The following is a 21,977-nucleotide window of genomic DNA, read 5'->3' as shown; positions in this document are numbered from 1 at the left end:
GCTCCTTTTATATATTAATGTAACATTCCTCAGTTATATGTACCTATTGAGAATGAATCTGGAAACTGATCTATTATTTCAAAGATAATGCATTGGACTAAAATATTGGACCAATATTGGTCCAATAAATAACATTCAAAACTCCTAGTCTAGAGTTTTCTTTTGATTAGACCAGTGGTGAAATGTAAAATTTGTTACTACTGGTTCTGTGGGCATGGCTTGGTGGTGGTGGTGGGTAATGTGACTGGGAGGGCATGGTCAACTTTTTTTTTTACTTTTGAAAGCATTTTTTCTACAACCTCTTTTGCTGAAGAGGTTGTAAAAATGCTTTTAAAAGGCTCTGATGATCCCAGCTGAGTTGCCTGATTATCAGAGGCTTTTCTTTTCATTTAAAAGCATTTTTTTTTGCCTTTAAAAGAAAAAAAAGCCTCTGACGATTCTCGGTTGTAGAAACCGATTCTACCGGTTGTAGAAAAAATGCTTTTAAAAGGCTCTGACAATCCCAGCTGAGCCGCGCGATCATCAGAGGCTTTTTTTTTTTACTTTTAAAAACATTTTTTTGGCTGAAGAATAAAAAATAAACCCTTCTGATGATCGTGCGGCTCAGTTGGGCATGTGGGGTGGGGGCAAGGATTTTTGCTACCGGTTCTCCGAACCACCCGCAGCCTTCGCTACCGGACCAGGTGGTCCGAACCAGGAGCATTTCACCCCTGGATTAGACACAGGTAGGAATATACTGTATATAACATGATATACTGTCAGCTTTGTGTAGTCCGATAGTGAACATAGAAATTATGTTTTTATTGTGATCTAGGAGGGGATTGTGCAACTCTTTTGAAGAACATTGGAGCATTGCCTGTAGATATGGCAAGAATGTATTTTGCAGAAACTGTCCTGGCATTAGAATACCTCCACAATTATGGAATTGTCCACCGTGACCTAAAACCTGACAAGTATGCTTTTAACTTCTCATGTTTGTACTTGCAGTTGCAGCTGTTCATTCTAAAAATATCTGTAGCAACAACTTGTACTATTTTTTCTCCTCTAGAAGGGCAACCTTTCATTACAATATTTATTCTTGAATTGTTTCTTGACAAATATCAGATTGTGATTATGTCAGTAAAATTTATTGAAAAGCTATTATTTCATTAATTGTGTCCTAAATTTAAATTGAGGCATTTCAACAATAGGAAAGCTTTGAATGTCCTTCTACAAGGACATTACATTTAATACCCAGTAAAAGTGCAAGGTGAACAGGGCTATAATTTTATCATTTTATACACATGTACTTGGCTCAAACCTTTAATGTGTGATACTGTAAAGCAAAGAATAAAGATAGAATTTAAATTAGTAAGAATTTCAACTAGTAAGAATTTAAATTTTCTGGAAGAAAGCAATGAAAAACCAATTCTGTGACACCAGCAAGAAGTGTACATGGATGCAGTATCCAGAAATCAATTCAAGAACATTTTTTTAAAAAACTCATTGATTTAAATTAATTTGTTTAAAAGCATTACTAGTTTTGGGTCCAATTCAATGTCTGTATATAAAGGTATTCAAATCTAACTAAAAGTAGACCCTGATCTTTTTCTTTAAAGTGTTATGTAGTAGGTAATTCCTTTTATAGCAAGGCTTAGATAAATATAAATGGTGATTGTTAGTTTCATGTACAAATGGGGAAATGTATGTCAAAAGTCATATTCTAGTGAAAATATTAACCTCATAGGCCATGGGCTGATAATAAACAATAATAGAATTGCCAGTAACCATGGCCAAAAACAAACTTGGGCTATGACATAGCTAATTCTGGCTTTCTTTCACTTTTTTTTTTCTCGTTTCTTGTTGAAATACATTGTCAACAAGGAGGCAGATGTGGGGGGAGGAGAGGAAAGATTCCTCAAACAGGGTATATGATTGGAGGCATAGCTGAATGGGAATCTTTTGTGGTTTGTAGTTACTTTTACCTAAATTGTTGCCACAATCCAATGAGAGCTTTCTAAGCTTAATTCCCATGGCAGGAAGGCAGGTAGTATAGATGGTTTCATAATAAGTAGTATGCAAAACGCATAGAAACGCATATTTCAAATGTTACTGAATGTTTACTGTATTGAAATAATCCTTTAAGATTTTCAGTATCTTCTTAAGTTAGATCCGTGATGGCAAACCTATGGCACATGTGCTGGAAGTGGCATGCAGAGCCATCTCTCTGGGCACCCCAGCCGTCACCCATTGCTCTTCCGGGTTCCGACATGCACATGCGTGCTGGCCAGCTGGTCTTCGCGCACGTGGGGGCACCGGAAACCGGAATTGCAGCTCCCTGGTGCGCATGCATGCACTGGGCAGCTGAGCTTTTGGTTTCTGGCATGCACATGCACGCCAGCCAGTTGGTCTTCGTGCATGTGCGTATGCCAGAAACCTGAAGACCAGGTGACCGCCGTGCATGTGTACATTGGAAACCGGAAGCTCAGCTTCCCAGCTTGTGTGTATGCCAGGGAACTGCTCTTCCGGTTTCCGGTGCTCCCATGCTTGCATGCCGGGGAGCTGCTGTTTTGGTTTCTGGTGCTCCCCCAATGTGCGCACGCTCCTGTTTCAGTACTCGGTGCCGAAAAGGTTCGCCAACACTGTTAGATACTTTCTACAGTAATGAGATATAAAGTTATAGGTAGTTCTCGACTTATAACCATTCATTTAGTGGTTTTCAATAGCATTGGAAAAAAAACATGACCAGTTTTTACATTTACGACCATTGCAGCATCCCCATGGTCATATGATCAAAGTTTAGGCACTTGGTACCTGGCATTTATTTATGAGAGTTGTACTGTCCAATATGGTCTCAGGGTCACGTGATCACCATTTGTAACCTTCCAGCCGGCTTCCAACAAGCAAAGTCAATGGGGGAAGCCAGATTCACTTAACAACTGTATGATTCACTTAACAAATTGAGTGATTCTCAATAACTGTAGCAAAAAGGTCGTAAAATGGGGCAAACCTTACTTAACAACCTGTCTTGATTAGCAGCAGAATTTTTGGGTTCAGTTGCGGTCATACGTTGAGGACAGCCTGGGTAATATTTGTTAAGAGGGTGTTGATAAATAATAACATGGTATTGTAGCATGATTAAATGTTCATAAATGGCATTATAATACTAATCTGTATTCCCCTTTTTCAGTCTTCTCATAACCTCAATGGGTCACGTCAAATTGACTGATTTTGGCCTCTCCAAAATTGGCTTAATGAGTTTGACAACTAATCTGTACGAAGGTCATATTGAGAAAGATGCCAGAGAATTCTTGGATAAGCAAGTAAGCCAAAATTACAGTTTTGAAATTACTATGCATATCTGCATATATTAATTTTTAAAAACTGCCTAAAGCAAATATGTTCGACATGGGTTTTATACCTTGACCCAGAAACATCACAGTAAAATTGAAGTTTTAACTCCTTTAAGTATAGCTATGAAAAATTCTGTTCAGTTTGGACTTAATTAATCAAATCTCAAATGTTTTTCTGCAAGTATTTAATTAAAAATATTTACTTTTTTTGTAATGAATAATGAACCCATTCCACATTGCTTAAACATGATTTACATTATAATTTTATTGTTTGATTTTCTTCATTAGAGATTTTCTACATCCTAACATTTTAAAATTTTCTTTTCAGGTATGTGGGACTCCAGAATACATTGCGCCTGAAGTAATATTGCGACAAGGTTATGGAAAGCCTGTGGACTGGTGGGCCATGGGAATAATCTTGTATGAATTTCTAGTTGGTTGTGTTCCATTTTTTGGAGACACCCCAGAAGAGTTATTTGGGCAAGTTATCAGTGGTAGGTATCCAACTTTTATAAGTATTAAATGTCTTCTTGAAATTGATAAATGGCTCAAAAATCATTTAATTAAATGAGAGCAATATTAGTAATTTATTATCATTACTTAGCTTATCTCATTTTGGAAAATGGATACTGCCTCCTTCAGGACCAAGGTAATTTCCCCAGCAATACAGTAAAATCAACCTTAAAAAGCAAATGTCATATATCAATTCAGTTGGTGCAAGAAAAGCAAGAGATGCATAAATTTCATTAAAAGTTTTGCTTCTGTTCTTCATTTGTCAACTATCTAACCTGGAATTTGCAAAGTCATCCATGAAATCACAAAAGCAGAGCCAATTACACTCAAGGCTTCGCCTACAGTATAATTTGGCTAATTCACCCATGTCAGCAGTAGTAAAACAGAACATGGGTACTTTGGGACGATGCCAAAGACCTGCCTCATTGATGTAGCCAACCAAATATATAAGCATTGTATGTTTTTAAATGACACAAATAGCTATTTTAATATGTCATACAGTTTTCATTGTCTCTGATCCAAAAGGGTATTCCCAATTTTTTATTAGTTTCTGCTATTGGCCAGTGGATTATATTTGATGGTTTTTGAATTTTTCCCAGATTTAGCAACATTTGGAAGGGAGAGGCAGGAAACCCCTGTACTGTGGATGGAACTACATTCATAGAGAGTAGGATTCAAGATGCTAAATGTTATAAGAAGAATGTAGAATAATTTTAATATATATATATACAATGTAACGGGTAAAAAAATAAATTAGTCTACTTCCATATATACTGGCATGTTATTTTACATTTGAATGTGTTACAGTGTTAAATATGTTATTTTAGATCATAGAACCTCCATACAGTACAATTATATTACATTGTATTATGTAATACAACACAATTGTATTACAAAAAATAATCCAGTTGATAGCTAAATATCCATATCACCTGCAGTACATGTATGGGGGCCGCAGTGGCTCATGTGGTAAGACGCTGAGCCTGCGCTCTGCTGAGTTCCATAGCTCGGTGGCTCGATTCCTGTGAGTGAAAAAAACACGTAGGGACAGGAAAGGAGCCCCCTGATTGCCTACTGGCATTCAGGCATCTTGTGGGTTAGATAACACCACCAGAAAAAAATCCTTTCACAGAGCCAGCCAGCCACCTCGGTGATCCCTGGCTAATGTGCCATACCCTTAAAAAAAACACCCTGCAGTACATTCAGTAGCACCGTGCATATTGTACTTCAAAAATGATTCAGAAGTACTTCAGACCTCCTCTGAGGGCAACATATTTAGCTATTCATTAAAGCACACTTATCTTTTTTCAGATTTCCATATGAGCCTGAAAAACGATGCTGCTGCTTTATGGAATTTCAGATTTAAACATAACACAACTCTTAAAGCAGCAGTGAAAGACAGTTTGCTATAGGATTACATCACAAGTCTAGAAACTTGGAGACCAGGAGTTTTAGTCTTGGGCACAAAGAGAGCTGAGTGACCTTGGGTTAGCTCCCTCCCCTCCTTCTCTCCCTCCCTCCCTGAAGGACGCAATGGCAAACCACTTCTGAAATCTTCCTTGCCAGGTTCCCCTTCTGTCCAGGCAGTCGCCAAGAGTCAACATTGACTTGAAGGCACAAAATCAAATAAAGCAGCAATGCTTTTTTTCCTTTTTGTCCCCAGGAGAGGATCTAAACTGTGTCTTTCAGGCATGCCCTTTCTGAGTATTGACTGTCCTTGAATCAATTATTTTATCTATCTATATGTAATATATTTAATATTATAAACATGCATTTAATCAAGCAGTGGTTGACAGAATAGATAATTATTTTATGTGTACCTGGAGAATGCCTTTCATAATACCACATTAATTTGCTTGTGCATATCATTTGGTACATCTCTCATTAAGAGAGTCTCCTGACATTGAAAGCAGAGTTGTCAGTAGGGCAGGAGATGAAAGCAGCATTGTGTTGTTCCTTTTTTATGTGTGTCATGATATTTCACAAACATATGAAAGGAATGAAAGCACAATCTGGCTTTCATCATTTTGATCCAATGATCAGATCCCTCAAACACCTCTAACTGAAGAATGCTATTGATAGCAAGGAGGGGGGGGCTTATATCTGAGGGGGAAGTTGAGAGGCATGAGACATGAAAACACTATTCTATGCATAGAATCCTGTGCAGAGTGTAATCCTGTCAATATGATTTCTGCAGATGAAATTGTCTGGCCAGAAGGAGATGAAGCTTTACCACTAGATGCCCAGGACTTAATTGGTAAACTCCTACGACAAAACCCTTTGGAAAGACTGGGAACAGGTGCTTCATATTTATAAAAATGATTTTAGAATGACGTGTAAATTGTTTACTTTTTCATACTTACTAATATTAGGTTATATACCATTTTGGGTATACATATATGCCACTTATGTGCCATTTTATCAATTTAGAGTGAAATAGCCCAAAAGTGTAAATAGTTCCAAAGTACAAAAATATAATTGCATATGTAATCTTAATGCTTGTTGCTTGCCACTTTATAATTTAGTACAATTATTGTATTTGTGGAACCTGTAACAAAGTTTATTTTGTTTTAGTAGAGACTAATATTGGCCAATATTTAAACATTCCTCTAAAAATGCATCTGCTGAAAATAGCTAGATAAGTCCCAGTATTTCTATTCAGTGTTCCCTATACTTTCATCAGCAACAATATTAAAACATTTTGCATTCTGCTTTGTTGATCAGAATTTATGAGATTGAACATGGATTCTCATTCTTCACAAAAACTGTATAAAAGACTAACTTACAATTTAAAAATGCATATACTTGCATGCAGTATCCCCTTATTCCTTTCTTTATGATGGTTAAGTAATTCAGATGTATTTGAATTTATGGTTGTTATCACAAAGAGCTAAAACACCACCACCAATTCATCTACTGTCATTATTTTGGAGAAGAAAGTTAGTGTAACATATCTCTACTGAGCTCTGATTTTTGTTCAGATTTTAGATGAACTGTACTTGCTACTATATGAAGAATTCCTCACAATTGTTGTCATTACAGGTAGTGCTTTTGAAGTGAAACAACACAGGTTCTTCAAAGACTTAGACTGGAATGGATTACTACGGCAAAAAGCAGAATTTATCCCACAATTAGAGTCAGAAGATGATACTAGTTATTTTGACAGTAAGGAAAAACGATCAGAGATTATAATTATTTTAGCATTTTGCTTATGTTTTCATAAATATAAGAAATTACGACAGCAATGAATGAGTGGTATTTACAACCAGTCCTTGAAGTTCTGGCTGCCCCAACATCATGATCTGGGTGCTTGGCAATTGGCTTGCACTTAACAATGGTTGAAGCATCCTGTGGTCACATGATCACCATTTGGCACCTCCCCTGCCAGCATCCTGTGGTCACATGATCACCATTTGGCACCTTCCCTGCCTGCTTTCCACAAGCAAACCAAAGGGGAAGCGGGCAGGGAAAGTTTCAATAATTCCTGTAACTTGTTCCCCCACCCGACTGCTTTTTCTCCTGCAGATCCTGTACTTCTCCCCAAGATCTTGTACTCAGTAGTGTGTGCCTGCACATGTCTGCATGCCTGTGCATCCTCCCACACTGCAGCAGCCACACCCTGGCATGCTCATGACATACTGTGGCAGCCCCCTATGCCTTTCCACACTACATTTGCTTCTAGGTGCAGAAAATACTAATACGGTAGGCTTTCTCCTTGTGCAAATACTTGAGCTCAAATCTGTTTTCTTGTTTGCAGCTCGTACTGAGCGATATCAACACTTAGATTCTGAGGAGGAGGAAGACACAAATGATGATGATCATATGAAAATTAGACAGTTTTCCTCATGTTCACCTAGATTTAGCAAGGTATGAGGTGTTGCTGAATAAATGAAAATTTTGAAAATTCTGATGAAAACAATTTGAAAAACTCTCTATAGTATGCTGGAAGCTCAACTTTTCAAAAGTAGGTCACCAATATGTACAATAGAGGGCTCTTTATAAATGGACTGGTGTCACAAGTTGGTTTGATATATGCCACGTTTCTCAAACTCCCCATGATTGTCCTGTGGAGCACTGCGTCAAATTCACAAGGGTGCCATGGAATATTTTGAATTTTTGTGATGTCATATCTTTGCAAAGCTGGGTTTTCAGCAGTCTTAAAATAGAAATTGAACACTGAGGTCAGGATATCATGAAAGATGCTAAACATGAATTTGATGACATAGAAGGCACATGAGTGACTTGTTCATGGAATATAAATTTTGAAATTCTATTTAATAAGTATTCATTAAATTCAATAATTTAAGCCGCATACTTTCTTTGATCACAATTAGAAATTGCAGATACAACTGAAGTTACTTATTTGTTTACACGTGCACATAAACACACACACTGACTATTCTTTTGTTTATATGCATATATGTATATATTAGCAGATACTTTACCAACTTAAGGAATATTGTAAGAAAATTAAGGTTGATATAAACTGGAAAGGAGTTCTGTGAGAGAGCAGAGAGAATAAAGTGGAAACTAAACCAGTATCTTTAGGGGATGTGATGTTGGCATGCTTATATTTTACACTTTGAAGAATAATGCTGTATTCAAAGTGGGTGGCTCATTTGAAAGTCTTGTCTGACAATTGGGCCAGATAATTTATTAATAACTACCCTGTGATGTTGTGAATTTTTTATAATGATATTTTCATCAGTTTGATATGCAAATCAGATTCTCAGTTGAGTTCAGTCCTAGAAATATGATTTTTTTTCTCCTTCCAATTAACTCTTCGGTGATTTAAAATGTCAGTGTAAAACCACTGAGGCATGATTGAATACGCACAATGGTCAGTTGGGGGTATAGTTTCTCTTTGAAATACCTCTTTGGGTTAGGCTTATTACTGTGGAGTTTTGGGGGGGAAGTAGATTAACTGGGTTTTTTAATGTTACCAACTGATTCATTTTCAGCATTAAACAGATAAAGTACTGCTTTCCAAAATGTCTGTTTCAAATGTAAAAAGAATTCCAGGGAGCACCAATACAAGAAAATATGTTTTTAATCCAATTAATTGTTATATATTTAATTATGTATGTGTGTGGGTATGTGTGTGTGTGTGCGTGTATGTAGAAATAAATATAAAAATATATTAGTATGGTTCATTTCTTCCACTCTGAGAAAGTTTTGGGTTCCATTATCTTTTTATTCTTCATCACACCTATTTGGGTTAAGTGTTTGCACAAAGGTTCATTCTGAATTTCTTGAAGCATACAGAATTGTTAATAAAAGTTCTGCTCCAGGAAGGTCCATCAAATTCCTCCCTTTTTTAGTGTTAGCACATTCAACCCTGAGGTTTTGCTTGATAGCAATGCTTTTTTCCCTTCCTAATTCAATTTATTTTATTTATTCTTCTGTTGGTATAAACTATGCCTGTTTGCCCTGGTGAAAGTCACACCAGACATTTATAAATATTACATTTATTAAATCCGCTCATCATAGTTCTTTTAGTTTGCAGTTCTCTGTCTTGGAGCATGCTTGTTTCTCCAAAGTTTCTACTATATCCCAAGTAGTGTCTGGGAACAAAGGTATCTCTTTGGGAGACTGATTGCATTTTCTGCTGCCTGTGAAGGAATCATATGATTTTTACCTTTATCAAAGGTACACTCCATCTTGCCAATGACTAAGCATCTATGGTGGCATTCCACCATTTTTTGGGAAAATAGATACCCCCATTTCTGATTCACATGCCAGAGAATGTCAGGACGTTCCTAGGCTAGTACAGACTAACTTGATAGAATCTTGTCAACGCAAGAGCAAGAATGCAGGTGATGATGGCAATTTTAAACTTGTACACTGCCTGACTCTCAACAATTCTGTAAATCTATATAATATCCATTATCAGTGAAAGTTGTGAAGGAAATTCGGGTTTCCTTTTCTGAGGAGGTGTTGCTTCAAGAGAGCACACATAATTTGAAAAATGTCTGGGTATAACTTTTGAATTATCATGTCCACTAACAGTTCTCTATTACTGTCAAAATCTTTTGAGCCTAAAGATTGAATACATCTTCTCCCATTGAAAGTAACTTTTCTAACAGCTGTCTTGTTGGCTTTTAGAGGTTCCTTACAATGAGAACCTGCTTTTCTTATTTTTCATAGGGACAAGATAATCATTTCCCCAGATATTTCCTTCCTTCTGAAGTCAGTCTTAACCCTTTTCTTAAATCAAGACATTGTTTTGCTTCCCCCTCCCCCCAATCTCTAAATACCACCACTTCATTCTTTGGAAGCCAGCTGTGTTTTCTCTCTTTATTTGTACTGTTTAACATCATTTCTCCAGGATCAATGTTTATTCCTAGTCTTCTAAGGTCCATTCAAAGGATGTGGTTTTACTTGTAATGGTAGTTTACATTGAATGGTCGTCTGTGAATCCACACTGTCCACTATCCACATTGTGCTTGGTCTCAAGTAACTCACTGTTCCTTCAGAATCTCCATGTTGGTCTTTGGAATTGAAGAGATATGGTGGCATCTGTGCCTAATTTCACTATACATGAAGGGTATTGGTTGCTGTACTTTAAACAATTCTGTAAACTTTAGAATTGTTTGTGTAGCACTCTTCACAGGTTTACAGTTTGATGTGTCTAAATTCTCAGATTTCATGAATTCTGCAATTACAGATAAGTAACAGTAGCTAATCAAAAGACAACCAAAATCAGTATTTAATAATTTAGTTTGCTGATTAACAGTTACATTGTACCTGTAGGTATATAGCAGCATGGAACGTCTTTCCATCCATGAAGAGAGAAAAACGCCACCACCCACCAAACGGAGCTTCAGTGAAGAAAAGGATGACAGACATGATAGCCTTGTGGGCTTGAAGAATCGAGACCGCAGCTGGGTGATTGGATCCCCTGAAATGTGAGTTTGTGTGAATATATTTTAATTGTTTAATTGTTATCTTTTGGGGAAAGGGATATTTTTTGGAGAGAGAAAAAAACGTATGAAATCAGAAATCAATATGCAATTTTAGTACAATGTTTAATTTAGCTTTATGAAAAAAGAAGGAGATTGGGATGAGATTAATTCATAGAACTAGAATTTCTAATTTCTAAGTTATGGACTTACATATAACATTTTGTTCAATATCCTGCTCAAGCAAGATCCACTAGAGCATCTGCAACAGCCTCTGTCTCAAGAACCAAATTCTACATCCCCTGAGCCACAGAGCTCAAAGGGTGACTTTGGACACATAACTGTCTCTCAGTACAGACTACTTTATAGAGCTGTTAATAAAGGAGTAGCCTTAAGGAAACTCCCCCTCATAAGCTGGTTTCCTGGAAAACAGGGGTCCCCAGCTGCTGGGTCATGTTCTACTACCAGGCCATGACCTATTCAGAATTGGGCCATGTGAGTGGCTAGCTGAAGCATGCATGTGTCCCCTGCAAGTGGCGGACCAATGGTGACTCACGTGCATGTGTGGTGGACCGGCAGGCACTTGTGCACTTGCATTGCAGGCCGGTGAACACTAGCATGCGTACACACCAGCTTGCCACTCATGCAGGTTGATCTGCATGCATGCGCATTGGCTCGCCATTCACACAAGGGCTGTGTCTGCATCAGGGGTGAAATGCTCCTGGTTCAGACCAGATCGGTTGATCCGGTAGCAATGGTGGTGGGTGGTTCGGAGAACGGTTAGCAAAAATCCCTGTCCCTACCCATGCCCAGCTGAGCCACGCGATCATCAGGTTTTGTTTTTGTTTTTTTACTTTTAAAAGCATTTTTTCTTCGGCCAAAAAATGCTTTTAAAAGTAAAAAAAAAAGCCTCTGATGATTGTGCAGCTCAGCTGGGATTGTCAGAGCCTTTTAAAAGCCATTTTTTCTACAACCTCTTTGGCTGAAGAGGTTGTAAAAAATGCTTTTAAAAGGTTCTGACAATTCCAGCTGAGTTGCCTGATTATCAGAGGCTTTTTTTTTACTTTTAAAAGCATTTTTTAACAACCTCTTTGGACAAAGAGGTTGTAAAAAAATGCTTTTAAAGGGTTAAAACAAGGCTCTGACGATTCCAGCTGAGGTGCCTGATCGTTAGAGGCTTTTTGTTTTTTACTTTTAAAAGCATTTTTTAAAAGGTAAAAAAGCTGAAGCCTGCTAGACAAAGAAATGGGGTTGGGGGGTTCGTGAGAGAGAGAGAGAGAGAGAAAGAAAAAGAAAGAAAGAAAAGGAGGGAGGGAGGGAGGAAAAAGGAGAGGAAGGAAGGACTACAAACCTGGCACTAGACGCAGCTTCAGAGGATAATCCAGGGCTAGAAGGTACCTGGAGGTCATCTAGTCCAACCTGCTTCAGCAGGACATTGTTAGTCAGTTTCTGTATTTTGATCCCACACAGTCACATGACCCCCACCAAGCCACGCCCACCAAGCCATGTTCATAGAACCAGTAGGAAAGAAATTTAGATTTCACCACTAGTCTGCGTGTCCCGGCCCACCACTCATGCTGCCCAGTTTTCTTCTCCCCCCCTAGTCTGACCACCAATCCGCAAAGGTTGAGGACCACTGCTGTAAAAAATAGTCAAGATATAAATGTAATAAATAGGTAAATAAAAATAAAGTTCAGTCTGATTTTTTTCCTCGTCCTTACTTTCTTTCTTCATTTATTAATTCAATTTAATTATCTTTGCCTGATTTTAGTATTACTATGCTCTTTTACCACCATTAATGGATTTATGTTAAAACCCTGTTGTGTGCAAAGTGAGTGATGGCAATGTCTTTTGTTGTTTCCTTTCAGACTACGTAAACACATCTCAGTGTCTGAATCCTCTCATACAGAGAGTGACTCCAGCCCACCCTTAACTGTACGTCGGCATTGTTCTGGGCTTCTCGAAATGCCTCGTTTTGCCGTTTCAGCTGAGGAAGAAGGAAAAAAGAAACAGTTGGATGGGACATCTTTATCTCTGACACAACCTCGGGAATGTCTTCCTTATCTAATTTCAGAACAGTCTGTAAAAAGAGAACTCCAACTGGGTGATAACGATGGACTAAAAACTCCTTCTTCAACTGTCAGTAGTATGAGCAGCTCAACGTTTACAGGTATATGGGACTGGCAGCATTGTCTTTAATTCGTGGCCTGTGATCATAATTTGGCCTGTCAGGTTAGACCAGGCCTGCACAACTTGTTGAGAGGAAAGGGCCACATTGATAATTAGAAATCCTGGTGGGCTGCAAATACCCTGTTTTCCTGAAAATAAGACATTCCCCATAATAAGCCCAATTGGGCTTTTGAGCACATGCACTAAAATAAGCCCTCCCCAAAAATAAGCCCTCCCCGAAAATATTTAAACGCAGCTGGTCCCCGCCATTTCCTCTGGTTAGGGTTAGAGAGACAGAGCTGGAAACCAGGTAAGATGGCAAGAGGAGCCCCATCTTGCTCAACGTGCCCCAAAATAATACCTACCTGAAAATAAGGCCAAGCATTTATTTCGGGGTTCAAAAAAATATAAGACAGGGTCTTATTTTCAGGGAAACATGGTACCAGAAGTTCTGTTTAGCTGTTGCACTGTTAAAGTGGAGCTGCAGAAGTGCTAAAGCGGCTCTAAATATATCACTTTTTTAAAAAGACTGGTCGGCCGTACAGCACACCTACCTTTGGAGGGAGAGACAAATAGAAATTCCATATGGCTCTGATCTTTTTTTTTTTTCAAATTGTAGGTAGAAACACTACAGATGTTTCTGATCATTATACGCGTAGCAACAGCAGTGAAAGTCCAGACTTTATGACTCCCAAGGCTACCAGTGATCTGGCTGTGCGGCGAGCTCGACACCGGCTACTTTCAGGTGATTCCAGTGAAAAGCGGACCTCCCCGCGTCCTGTCAATAAAGTGATCAAGTCAGCATCAGCTACTGCCCTCTCCCTCTTGATCCCCTCAGGTAATATCTGTTTCAAGGACTTTTTAAAAAATCAAATCAAAATAGTATTTTTCGGAGTATAAGACGCACTGGAGTATAAGACGCACCTTAGTTTTTGGGGAGGAAAATAAGAAAAAAGCTGATTGGCAGGTGGATTGGCCTCCCGGAATACCCCCAATCAGCTGTTCCCAGAGGTGAATTTTAGCAACAGGTTCCTAGGTTGTGAGCTCTGTGCCTTTTTTTTTTTTTCCTGCCTCTGAAACTCCGTTTCAAAAACAACAACATCTTTCTGCCTCTGAAAGCTTCCAGAACAGAACTTCAGAAAAAAGCCTCTGAAGCTCTGTTTGGGAGCTTCTTTTCTGAAGCTCTATTTGGGGGCTTTTTTTCTGAAGCTCTGTTTGGGGCTTTTTTTCTGAAGCTCAGTTTGGGGCTTTTTTTCTGAAGCTCCGTTTCTGATGCTTTTTCCAACTTCTAAAACGTCTATTTGAGAAGCTGGGCAGGGCTACATTTGGGGTATAAGACGCACCCAGATTTTCACCCTCTTTTTTGGGGGAAAAAGGTACGTCTTATACTCCGAAAAATATGGTAGACCACTTTCTGAGATAGACAGACTATCTTATGATAGTACCTTGATGAAGGTATCTTTTCTTGTATGTACACTGAGAGCATATGCACCAAGACAAATTCCTTGTGTGTCCAATCACACTTGGCCAATAAAAAATTCTATTCTATTCTATTCTATTATATCTTTTTCTCGGTTTGCCAGGAATCACACTATTCTACCTTTAATATAATAGTTTTGCCATGGATAAGCTTATGCTATAATAAGGAATGGGATTTTACTGTGATTGTTTTTTAGCTATGATTAGTACACTGTTACTTTTAAATCTAACTTGTTTTGATATATCACTTCATAAATGATAAATTTATGAATCATTTCAAATATATTTGATAAATCATTTCCAAGGATCATGGAATCCACTTCCAAGGAAATTCATATTAGCCACTAGGTTGATATTGTCAACAGGAGAAACATGAATATGTTTACTTGCCAGTGCCAATAAAATTGCCAGTATCAGCTCTACTCTAACCCTTAAGAAACGATGATCCCATCTAAGAAAGCCCTATTATGAACTCCAAAAACCTGAATTTTTTAATTATAATAATAATAATAATAATAATAATAGTCACTTGGAACACAACATAGTTGTCACAGTTGGCGAAAACTGAAATGTACAATTTATTGACATCACGGTACCAGGACATGCCAGAGTTGAAGAAAAAGAAGTGGAAAAAATCATGAAATATCGCGACCTGGCTATCGAAACTACACAGCTATGGATGAAACATGTAACAGTGATACCTATTGTCATCAGGGCACTTTGTACCATGTCCAAGAATTTTATAAGATATATCAACAAATTGCATCTTCCTGCAATAACACCAGCGGAACTGCAAAAAACTGCGCAACTTGGAATATTGTACATCTTAAGAAGGTACTTGGTTGATACCTAGGACGCTGGCAGCAACCCGTATCAACCATTAGCACCAGTTAATGGTATTTTTCATGCATTTTTGAATGTTCAGTTGACTGAGTTTCACGTTTAATGAATAAAGTTAATAATAATCATCATCATCATCATCATCATCATCATCATCATCATCATCTACTACTACTACTACTACTACTATTGGAATCATCAACTGGACTGTGGCTAAACTGGAAAACCTGGACCGGAAAATGTGTAAACATTTCAATATGTACCACGCTTTACATCCACGAAATGACACCAACAGGTTGTAGTTGCCAAGAAGAATAGGGGGCAGAGGGCTATTGAAAATCCATCAAACTGTAGAAGAAGAAAAACAAAGTTTGAATGATTATGTGAACCAAAGCACAGAAAGATTGCTGCAGGCTGTGAAAATTTTATAAAAACAACAGAAACAAAGGCAGAATATGAGGAAAAACAGTTGGATGACAGATTAAATGGATGGAAAACCAAAGCCCTGCATGGACAATACTTGAAAAACATTGAAGGAAAGAAAGTGTGATAACAACTTGACATGAGCATGCCTTAAGAGAGAAACCATCAAGAAAGAAACAGAAGGTTTAATACTCGCTGCGCAAGAACAAGCACTACAAACTAATGCCATGAAAGCGAAGATACAAAAAATCACTGACAATCCAAACTGCCGACTTTGCAACAACAAAGTTGAAATTGTTTCACACTTAATATGTGAGTGCAGCAAAAGTGCAAACTGATTACAAAGCTACAGTTGCAAGAAAAAGTATGTGAACCCCTTGGGATTATGTGGAGTTTTGCATGAATTGGTCATAAAATGTGCTCTGAACGTCATCTAAGTCACAACAATAGAAGAACACAGTCTGCTGAACATAATACTACACAAACATTAGATGTTGCAATGGTTTAATTGAACATAACATGTAAATGTTCACAGTGCAGGGAGGAAAAAGTATGTGAACCTTTGGACTTAATAACTGGTTGACCCTCCTTTGGCAGCAATAACCTCAACCAAACATTTCCTATAGTTGCAGATCAGACCTACACAACGATCTGGAGTAATTTTGGACCACTCCTCTTCACAAAACTGTTTCAGTGTAGCAATATTCTTGGGATGTCTGGTGTGAATCGCTCTCTTAAGGTCATGCCACAGCATTTCAATCGGGTTGAGGTCAGGACTCTGACTGGGCCACTCCAGAAGGCGTATTCTGTGCTGTTGAAGCCATTGTTTTGTTGAATTACCTGTATGCTTTGGGTCATTGTCCTGTTGCATCACCCATCCTCTGCAGAGCTTCAGTGGGCGGACAGATGGTTGTACGTTTTCCTGCAAAATGTCTTGATAAACTCTGGAATTCATTTTCTCATCAATGACAACAATCCGTCCAGGCCCTGAGGCAGTAAAGCAGCCCCAAACTATGATGCTCCCTCTGCCATGTTTTACAGTGGGAATGAGGTTTTGATGTTGGTGTGCTGTGCCTTTTTTTCTCCACACATAGTGTTGTGTGTTCTTCCCAAACAACTCAATTTTGGTTTCATCTGTCCACAGTTTATTTTGCCAGTAGTGCTGTGGAACATCCAGGTGCTCTTTTGCAAACTTCAAACGTGCTGCAATATTCTTTTTGGACAGCAATGGCTTCCTCCGTGGTGTCCTCCCATGTACTCCATTCTTGTTTAATGTTTTCCTTATTGTAGATGTGTCAGCAAAAATGTTAGCATGTGCCAGAGATTTCTGTAGGTCTTTAGCTGACACTCTAGGATTCTTCTTTACCTCATGCAGCATTCTGTGCTGTGCTCTTGCAGTCATTTTTACAGGATGACCACGCCTAGGGAGAGTAGCAACAGTGCTAAACTTTCTCCATTTGTAGACAATCTGTCTTACCGTGGACACATGAACATCAAGGCTTTTGGAGATACTTTTGTAACCCTTTCCAGCTTCATGCAAATCAACAATTCTTGATCATAGGTCTTCTGAGAGCTCTTTTCTGCGAGGCATGGTTCACATCAGACAGTGCTTCTTGAAACCAGTAAACCCACAACAGGTGTGTGTTTTTAAAGGGCAGGACAGCTGTCAGCAAAACATCCAATATCATCACACTGATTGGAATCAAGGGTGGCTCACTCCTGGCTCCAATTAGCTCTGGGAGAAGTCATTAGGCTAGGGTCTCACATACTTTTTCCTCCCTGCACTGTGAATGTTTACATGTTATGGGCAATTAAACCATGGCAACATCTAATGTTTGTGTAGTATTATGTTCAGCAGACTGTGTTCTTCTATTGTTATGACTTAGATGATGTTCAGAGCACATTTTATGACCAATTCATGCAAAACTCCACATAATCCCAAGAGGTTCATATACTTTTTCTTGCAACTGTAGATGTGATCGAGTTGCTACATTAGTCCACTTGTCATTATGTAAAAAATACGACATACCTGTATCCAAAAAGTCATGGGAGCACAATGTGGAAAAAGTTATTGAAAATGAGACAGTGAAGATCTTGTGGGACTTTCGAATACAGATGGATCGTCATTTGGAACATAAAACGGCAGATATCATGGTTGTTGAGGGCCAAAGCGTACAGTTTATTGATATTGCTGTACCAAGAGACGAAGAAAAAGAACAGGAAAAAATCACGAAATATCGTGACCTGGCCATCGAAACTACACGGCTATGGATGAAATATGTAACAGTGATACCCATTGTCATCGGGGCACTTGATACCATGTCCAAGAATTTTACAAAACACATCAAGAAATTGCAGCTTTCTGCAATAACACCAGCAGAACTGCAAAAAATTGCGGTACTCGGAACATCAAATATTTTAAGAAGATACTTTGTTGATACCTAGGACGCTGGCAGCAACCCGTATCGGCCATTAGCACCAGTCAATCGTATTTGTCAGTGGTGGGATTCAGCCAGTTCGCACCACTTCGGGAGAACCGGTTGTTAACTTTCTGAGCAGTTTGGCAAACTGGTTATTGGAAGAAATCATTAGGGCAGAGAACCGGTTGTTAAATTACTTGAATCCTGTCACTGGTATTTGTGACACGTTTTTAAATGTTCAGTTGACTTAGTTTCATGTTTAATTAATAAGATAATAATAACAATAATCCAGAATTACCTCCTTCAAACAGGAACCCAAATATATGCCATACCACATAATTCTTTGCTTTTAAGAATTAGGAAAATGTTTTATCCAGTCTGCAATTAGGTTTAATTTGTTTTCTATAGCTTCTTTGTGAATACATATTTGTAGTTCATGACAGACTAAAAACCTGGTGCATTTTAATGTATAGTTTCTTTAAAAATTGAATAAGAAATTCATAGCTTAAAATGTTTTATTTTTGAGCACATATTTACAAGTGAATTGCACCAGGTATAATCAAATACCAAGTTGCCATTTTCCTGGTGCTATTATTATAGCATCTGTTGCGTCAGCGGAGGAGTGGGACACGACAGCATCTTTTTCCACAATGGGGAAGAAAAATGAAAAGCAGCTTTCTGGGTACTGCAGTCAGAAAGCTTATTTCCCCCTTAATACATTATTGCAAGTTTTATTTTCTTTTGAAAAGTAGGTTTTCTAATTTGGAAGCATTTTCTTTGTTCATGTAGAACACCATACCTGTTCGCCATTGGCTAGTCCAATGTCACCTCATTCTCTCTCCTCCAACCCATCTTCAAGAGACTCATCTCCAAGCCGAGACTATTCTCCTGCTGTTACGAATCCCAAACCACCAATCATCATCCATCGAGCTGGGAAGAATTATGGTTTTTCACTTCGTGCAATTAGAGTCTACATGGGGAACAGTGATATCTATTCAGTGCATCACATAGTCTGGGTATGCTTGGACCTATTGGATTTTTATGTCATGATATATAGTAATTTAGTAAGAGCCTGCTTTGAAAATTAGAGCAATGTGCGGTACCTTTAACTTAATAAAAAAAACCTTGCTTATACCTAAACAATCTTTCCCAGAATTACCTCTAGAACGATGACTTCCTTTGTAAAAGAAAATATATGTAGTTGATGTATGTGCATGAAAATATCAAAGTTGAAACCTATAGGTAAATTCCTTCTGAGTTGTCTTGACAGTGATTGCTTGTTTCAGATCTCTCTAGCCTTAGGTGATGTTTTTTTTTTTTACACATCTGCTTAGACTTAGTTACATGTCTTATAGCATTACTGTCTTCCCAGTTAATTGATCAGGATTTTGAGTTTAGTTCAGCTGTGTTATAATTTATCTTGCTTTGATTATATTTTCTTTATAAGTATATTGTTATTTGCCTGGATTATTTTTCTCAGTGAATATTGTCTGTTATGCCATGTTCACAATTGAAGGGAAGCAAAATTATGTTCCAAGTTCCCTATAGGCTTTATTCAGTATTTATGGAAGTAGAAATTGATCTTCGAAGCTAATTAGCAGCAATATAATCATAATAGGAAATAGAATAGTTTAGTAAATTGATTTCTGACCCTTATTTGTTATGACCTTGCAAAAATTGCATTATGCATACAGCGGCCAATAAACATAAGCCCTGTATCTTTTTTGTCATTTTAATATATAATTTTCTTAAGAATTTTAATTATAATAGTAAAATCTAATTCAAACTAAACAAAAGAAAATGAAAAAAGGAATAGAAGAGAAAGTAAGAACGTAATACAGAAAAAGTAATGTATAAAGAAGTGACTTTCAGCCTTCATCACAAGTATAAGCAAATTTAGAGATTCTTTACACCCTCTAAGATTTACAGATATTTACTCTTTATCCCATATTCCATCTATAAACAAATCCATAAAGCACCATCTTCTCAGTCCTGATGTCAGCAGAAAGTCCACAAAGGGTTGCCAAACGTAATAATACATCTTGATCAAATAAACCAACTTTATATTCCTTCCTTTTACTTCTAACAGTCATAATCTTCAGTGCATTCAAATATCCTCACAGAATTTGATTTCTAATTGTCAATCTCTTAGTTTATCATTTGTATTTCCCTTTTAAATTTTAAAAGTTCAGCCAGTTCTAAATTCACATTCAATACCATCTCTATCTTGCTGGATAAAAATGTACTACACCTGTCATTTCTTTAATAACATTTTTGGACAAAGTCTTTACATAGGTTACTGACATTGCTGATATTGTGGCTACTAATTTTTAACTCCATTCTTCAAAAGTTCCCTTCAGTATTTTCAATATTATAATGTTTTGCAACATTTTATTAGCTTGTAAATATTTCCCCCACCAAAAATTTTACCCCCTCTAATGCTCTATGTTTGAAATCATGAAATTGCGTCTCTTTCATATGTCTTGTAAAAACCCAAACAGAATCTGTTTCCTATGGGAAATTGTATCAATATTCCAATTTTATCTGGCCCCTTAGTACATTTACTATTTCTGAGATCAAAATATTTAGATTTTTGCTGCTTATTTCATATTCTTCAAATTCTTAAGCATATGATTTAAATTTTCTTTCATTCAGGATTGAAGGTTTTCAAACTTGACATTCTCAAGTAGCTTAGAGAAGATCTCTAGTAGCTTAGAAGTAATTAATAAGCAATTTCTGAAAATTATTAGAAAGTGAGGTTTGCAAATTTAGTGTCTATTAAAAGCCTCTGCTGTGGTTGCAAGCAAGATGGCTAATTCCATTGTCTCTTGGTGCTCAAACCCACAAAAAAAATTGCTGTCCTACTGTCTTCTTACAAGGAGTAGCTATCTAGAACACCTGTGGGTGATCTCCTACCTTCTCCTTATCCAGAAAGGTTTCAAAGAATCAGTCCAGTCACTGGTACCTTGATCTTTGCCACAGTTGTCAGCTCCACTTTTGCAGAGCTGTCTTCAGGTCATCATATTATACCTGGAAGTCAAAACTATCTCATTTGTCATTGTTATATTTAATTGTTTATCCATTTTGATTCTGAAATTTCTGTACTACTAACACTAGAGAATACTTGAACATGGATAGGATAGACCTCACTAACAGCAGCACACGATTTGCAAGTGAAATGCCCTAAGTATAATCAGAAGCATAGTTGTTTATGCGTGAAATTGGAATGTGTTTTAATATGAACAGATTATTAATGTATTGCTATTATTATTTCGCTTTGTTCTCTATCATCGCAGCTTGTAGAAGAAGGTGGCCCAGCAAGTGAAGCTGGTCTAAGAGAAGGAGACTTGATAACTCATGTGAATGGAGAGCCTGTACATGGATTGGTTCATACAGAAGTGGTAGAGTTGATTCTGAAGGTAAAGACTGAAAATTGATGCCTGCTGTACAACAGGAGTGATGTCCGTCAGCTCAAATATTTAGTAAAAAAAATGTTTCCAGTAACTTCAAACCATTTAAAATGGTTTTTTCCATAGGAAGATCAGGTGGCACAGAATCCTTTTTTTTAATCTGATGTTGCAGTTGCAGACAACTGATGTTTTCATGACCTCCAGATAGATTAGTGCAGGAGTGTCAGACTCGATTTCATTGAGGGCTGCATCAGGGTTGTGTTTGACTTGGGAGGGACACAGCCAGGATGGCCGTGGCCAGCTCGACATCACTCGTGTCGGCGGTGCCTGTGGTGGCCAAGCACTCTGCCAGCAAAAACAGGCTCCTGAGCTCCATTTTCAGCTGCAATGGCCTCCTGCAACCTCTGCCAGTGAAAACAGAGCTTGGGAGGGCTGTGGGCGGCCCTACCAAGTTCCATTTTCACTGGCAGACCCACCACAGGCTAATCC

At 37.9% G+C, this 21,977-nt stretch overlaps 1 protein-coding gene across 13 annotated transcripts in view; it reads left to right on the top strand.

Moving 5' to 3' along the window:
* The window catches only part of MAST2 (microtubule associated serine/threonine kinase 2), a 178,369-nt gene that overhangs the window by 137,798 nt on the left and 18,594 nt on the right, over nucleotides 1-21,977 (top strand). For all 13 annotated transcript variants that reach the window (XM_058178904.1, XM_058178902.1, XM_058178898.1 and 10 more), the window contains 11 exons: nucleotides 815-953; nucleotides 3,170-3,302; nucleotides 3,661-3,826; nucleotides 6,043-6,144; nucleotides 6,888-7,010; nucleotides 7,603-7,712; nucleotides 10,599-10,753; nucleotides 12,616-12,917; nucleotides 13,536-13,754; nucleotides 18,868-19,094; nucleotides 21,375-21,497. In XM_058178904.1, coding sequence (XP_058034887.1) covers nucleotides 815-953; nucleotides 3,170-3,302; nucleotides 3,661-3,826; nucleotides 6,043-6,144; nucleotides 6,888-7,010; nucleotides 7,603-7,712; nucleotides 10,599-10,753; nucleotides 12,616-12,917; nucleotides 13,536-13,754; nucleotides 18,868-19,094; nucleotides 21,375-21,497 — 1,799 coding nt within the window. The remainder of the gene's footprint in view (nucleotides 1-814; nucleotides 954-3,169; nucleotides 3,303-3,660; nucleotides 3,827-6,042; nucleotides 6,145-6,887; nucleotides 7,011-7,602; nucleotides 7,713-10,598; nucleotides 10,754-12,615; nucleotides 12,918-13,535; nucleotides 13,755-18,867; nucleotides 19,095-21,374; nucleotides 21,498-21,977) is intronic.

Source organism: Ahaetulla prasina, chromosome 3 (genome assembly GCF_028640845.1).
Source record: "Ahaetulla prasina isolate Xishuangbanna chromosome 3, ASM2864084v1, whole genome shotgun sequence".
Lineage (NCBI taxonomy): Eukaryota > Metazoa > Chordata > Lepidosauria > Squamata > Colubridae > Ahaetulla > Ahaetulla prasina.
The sequence above is the reverse complement of the archived record's forward strand: the minus strand, read 5'-3'. Positions and strand labels throughout refer to the sequence as shown.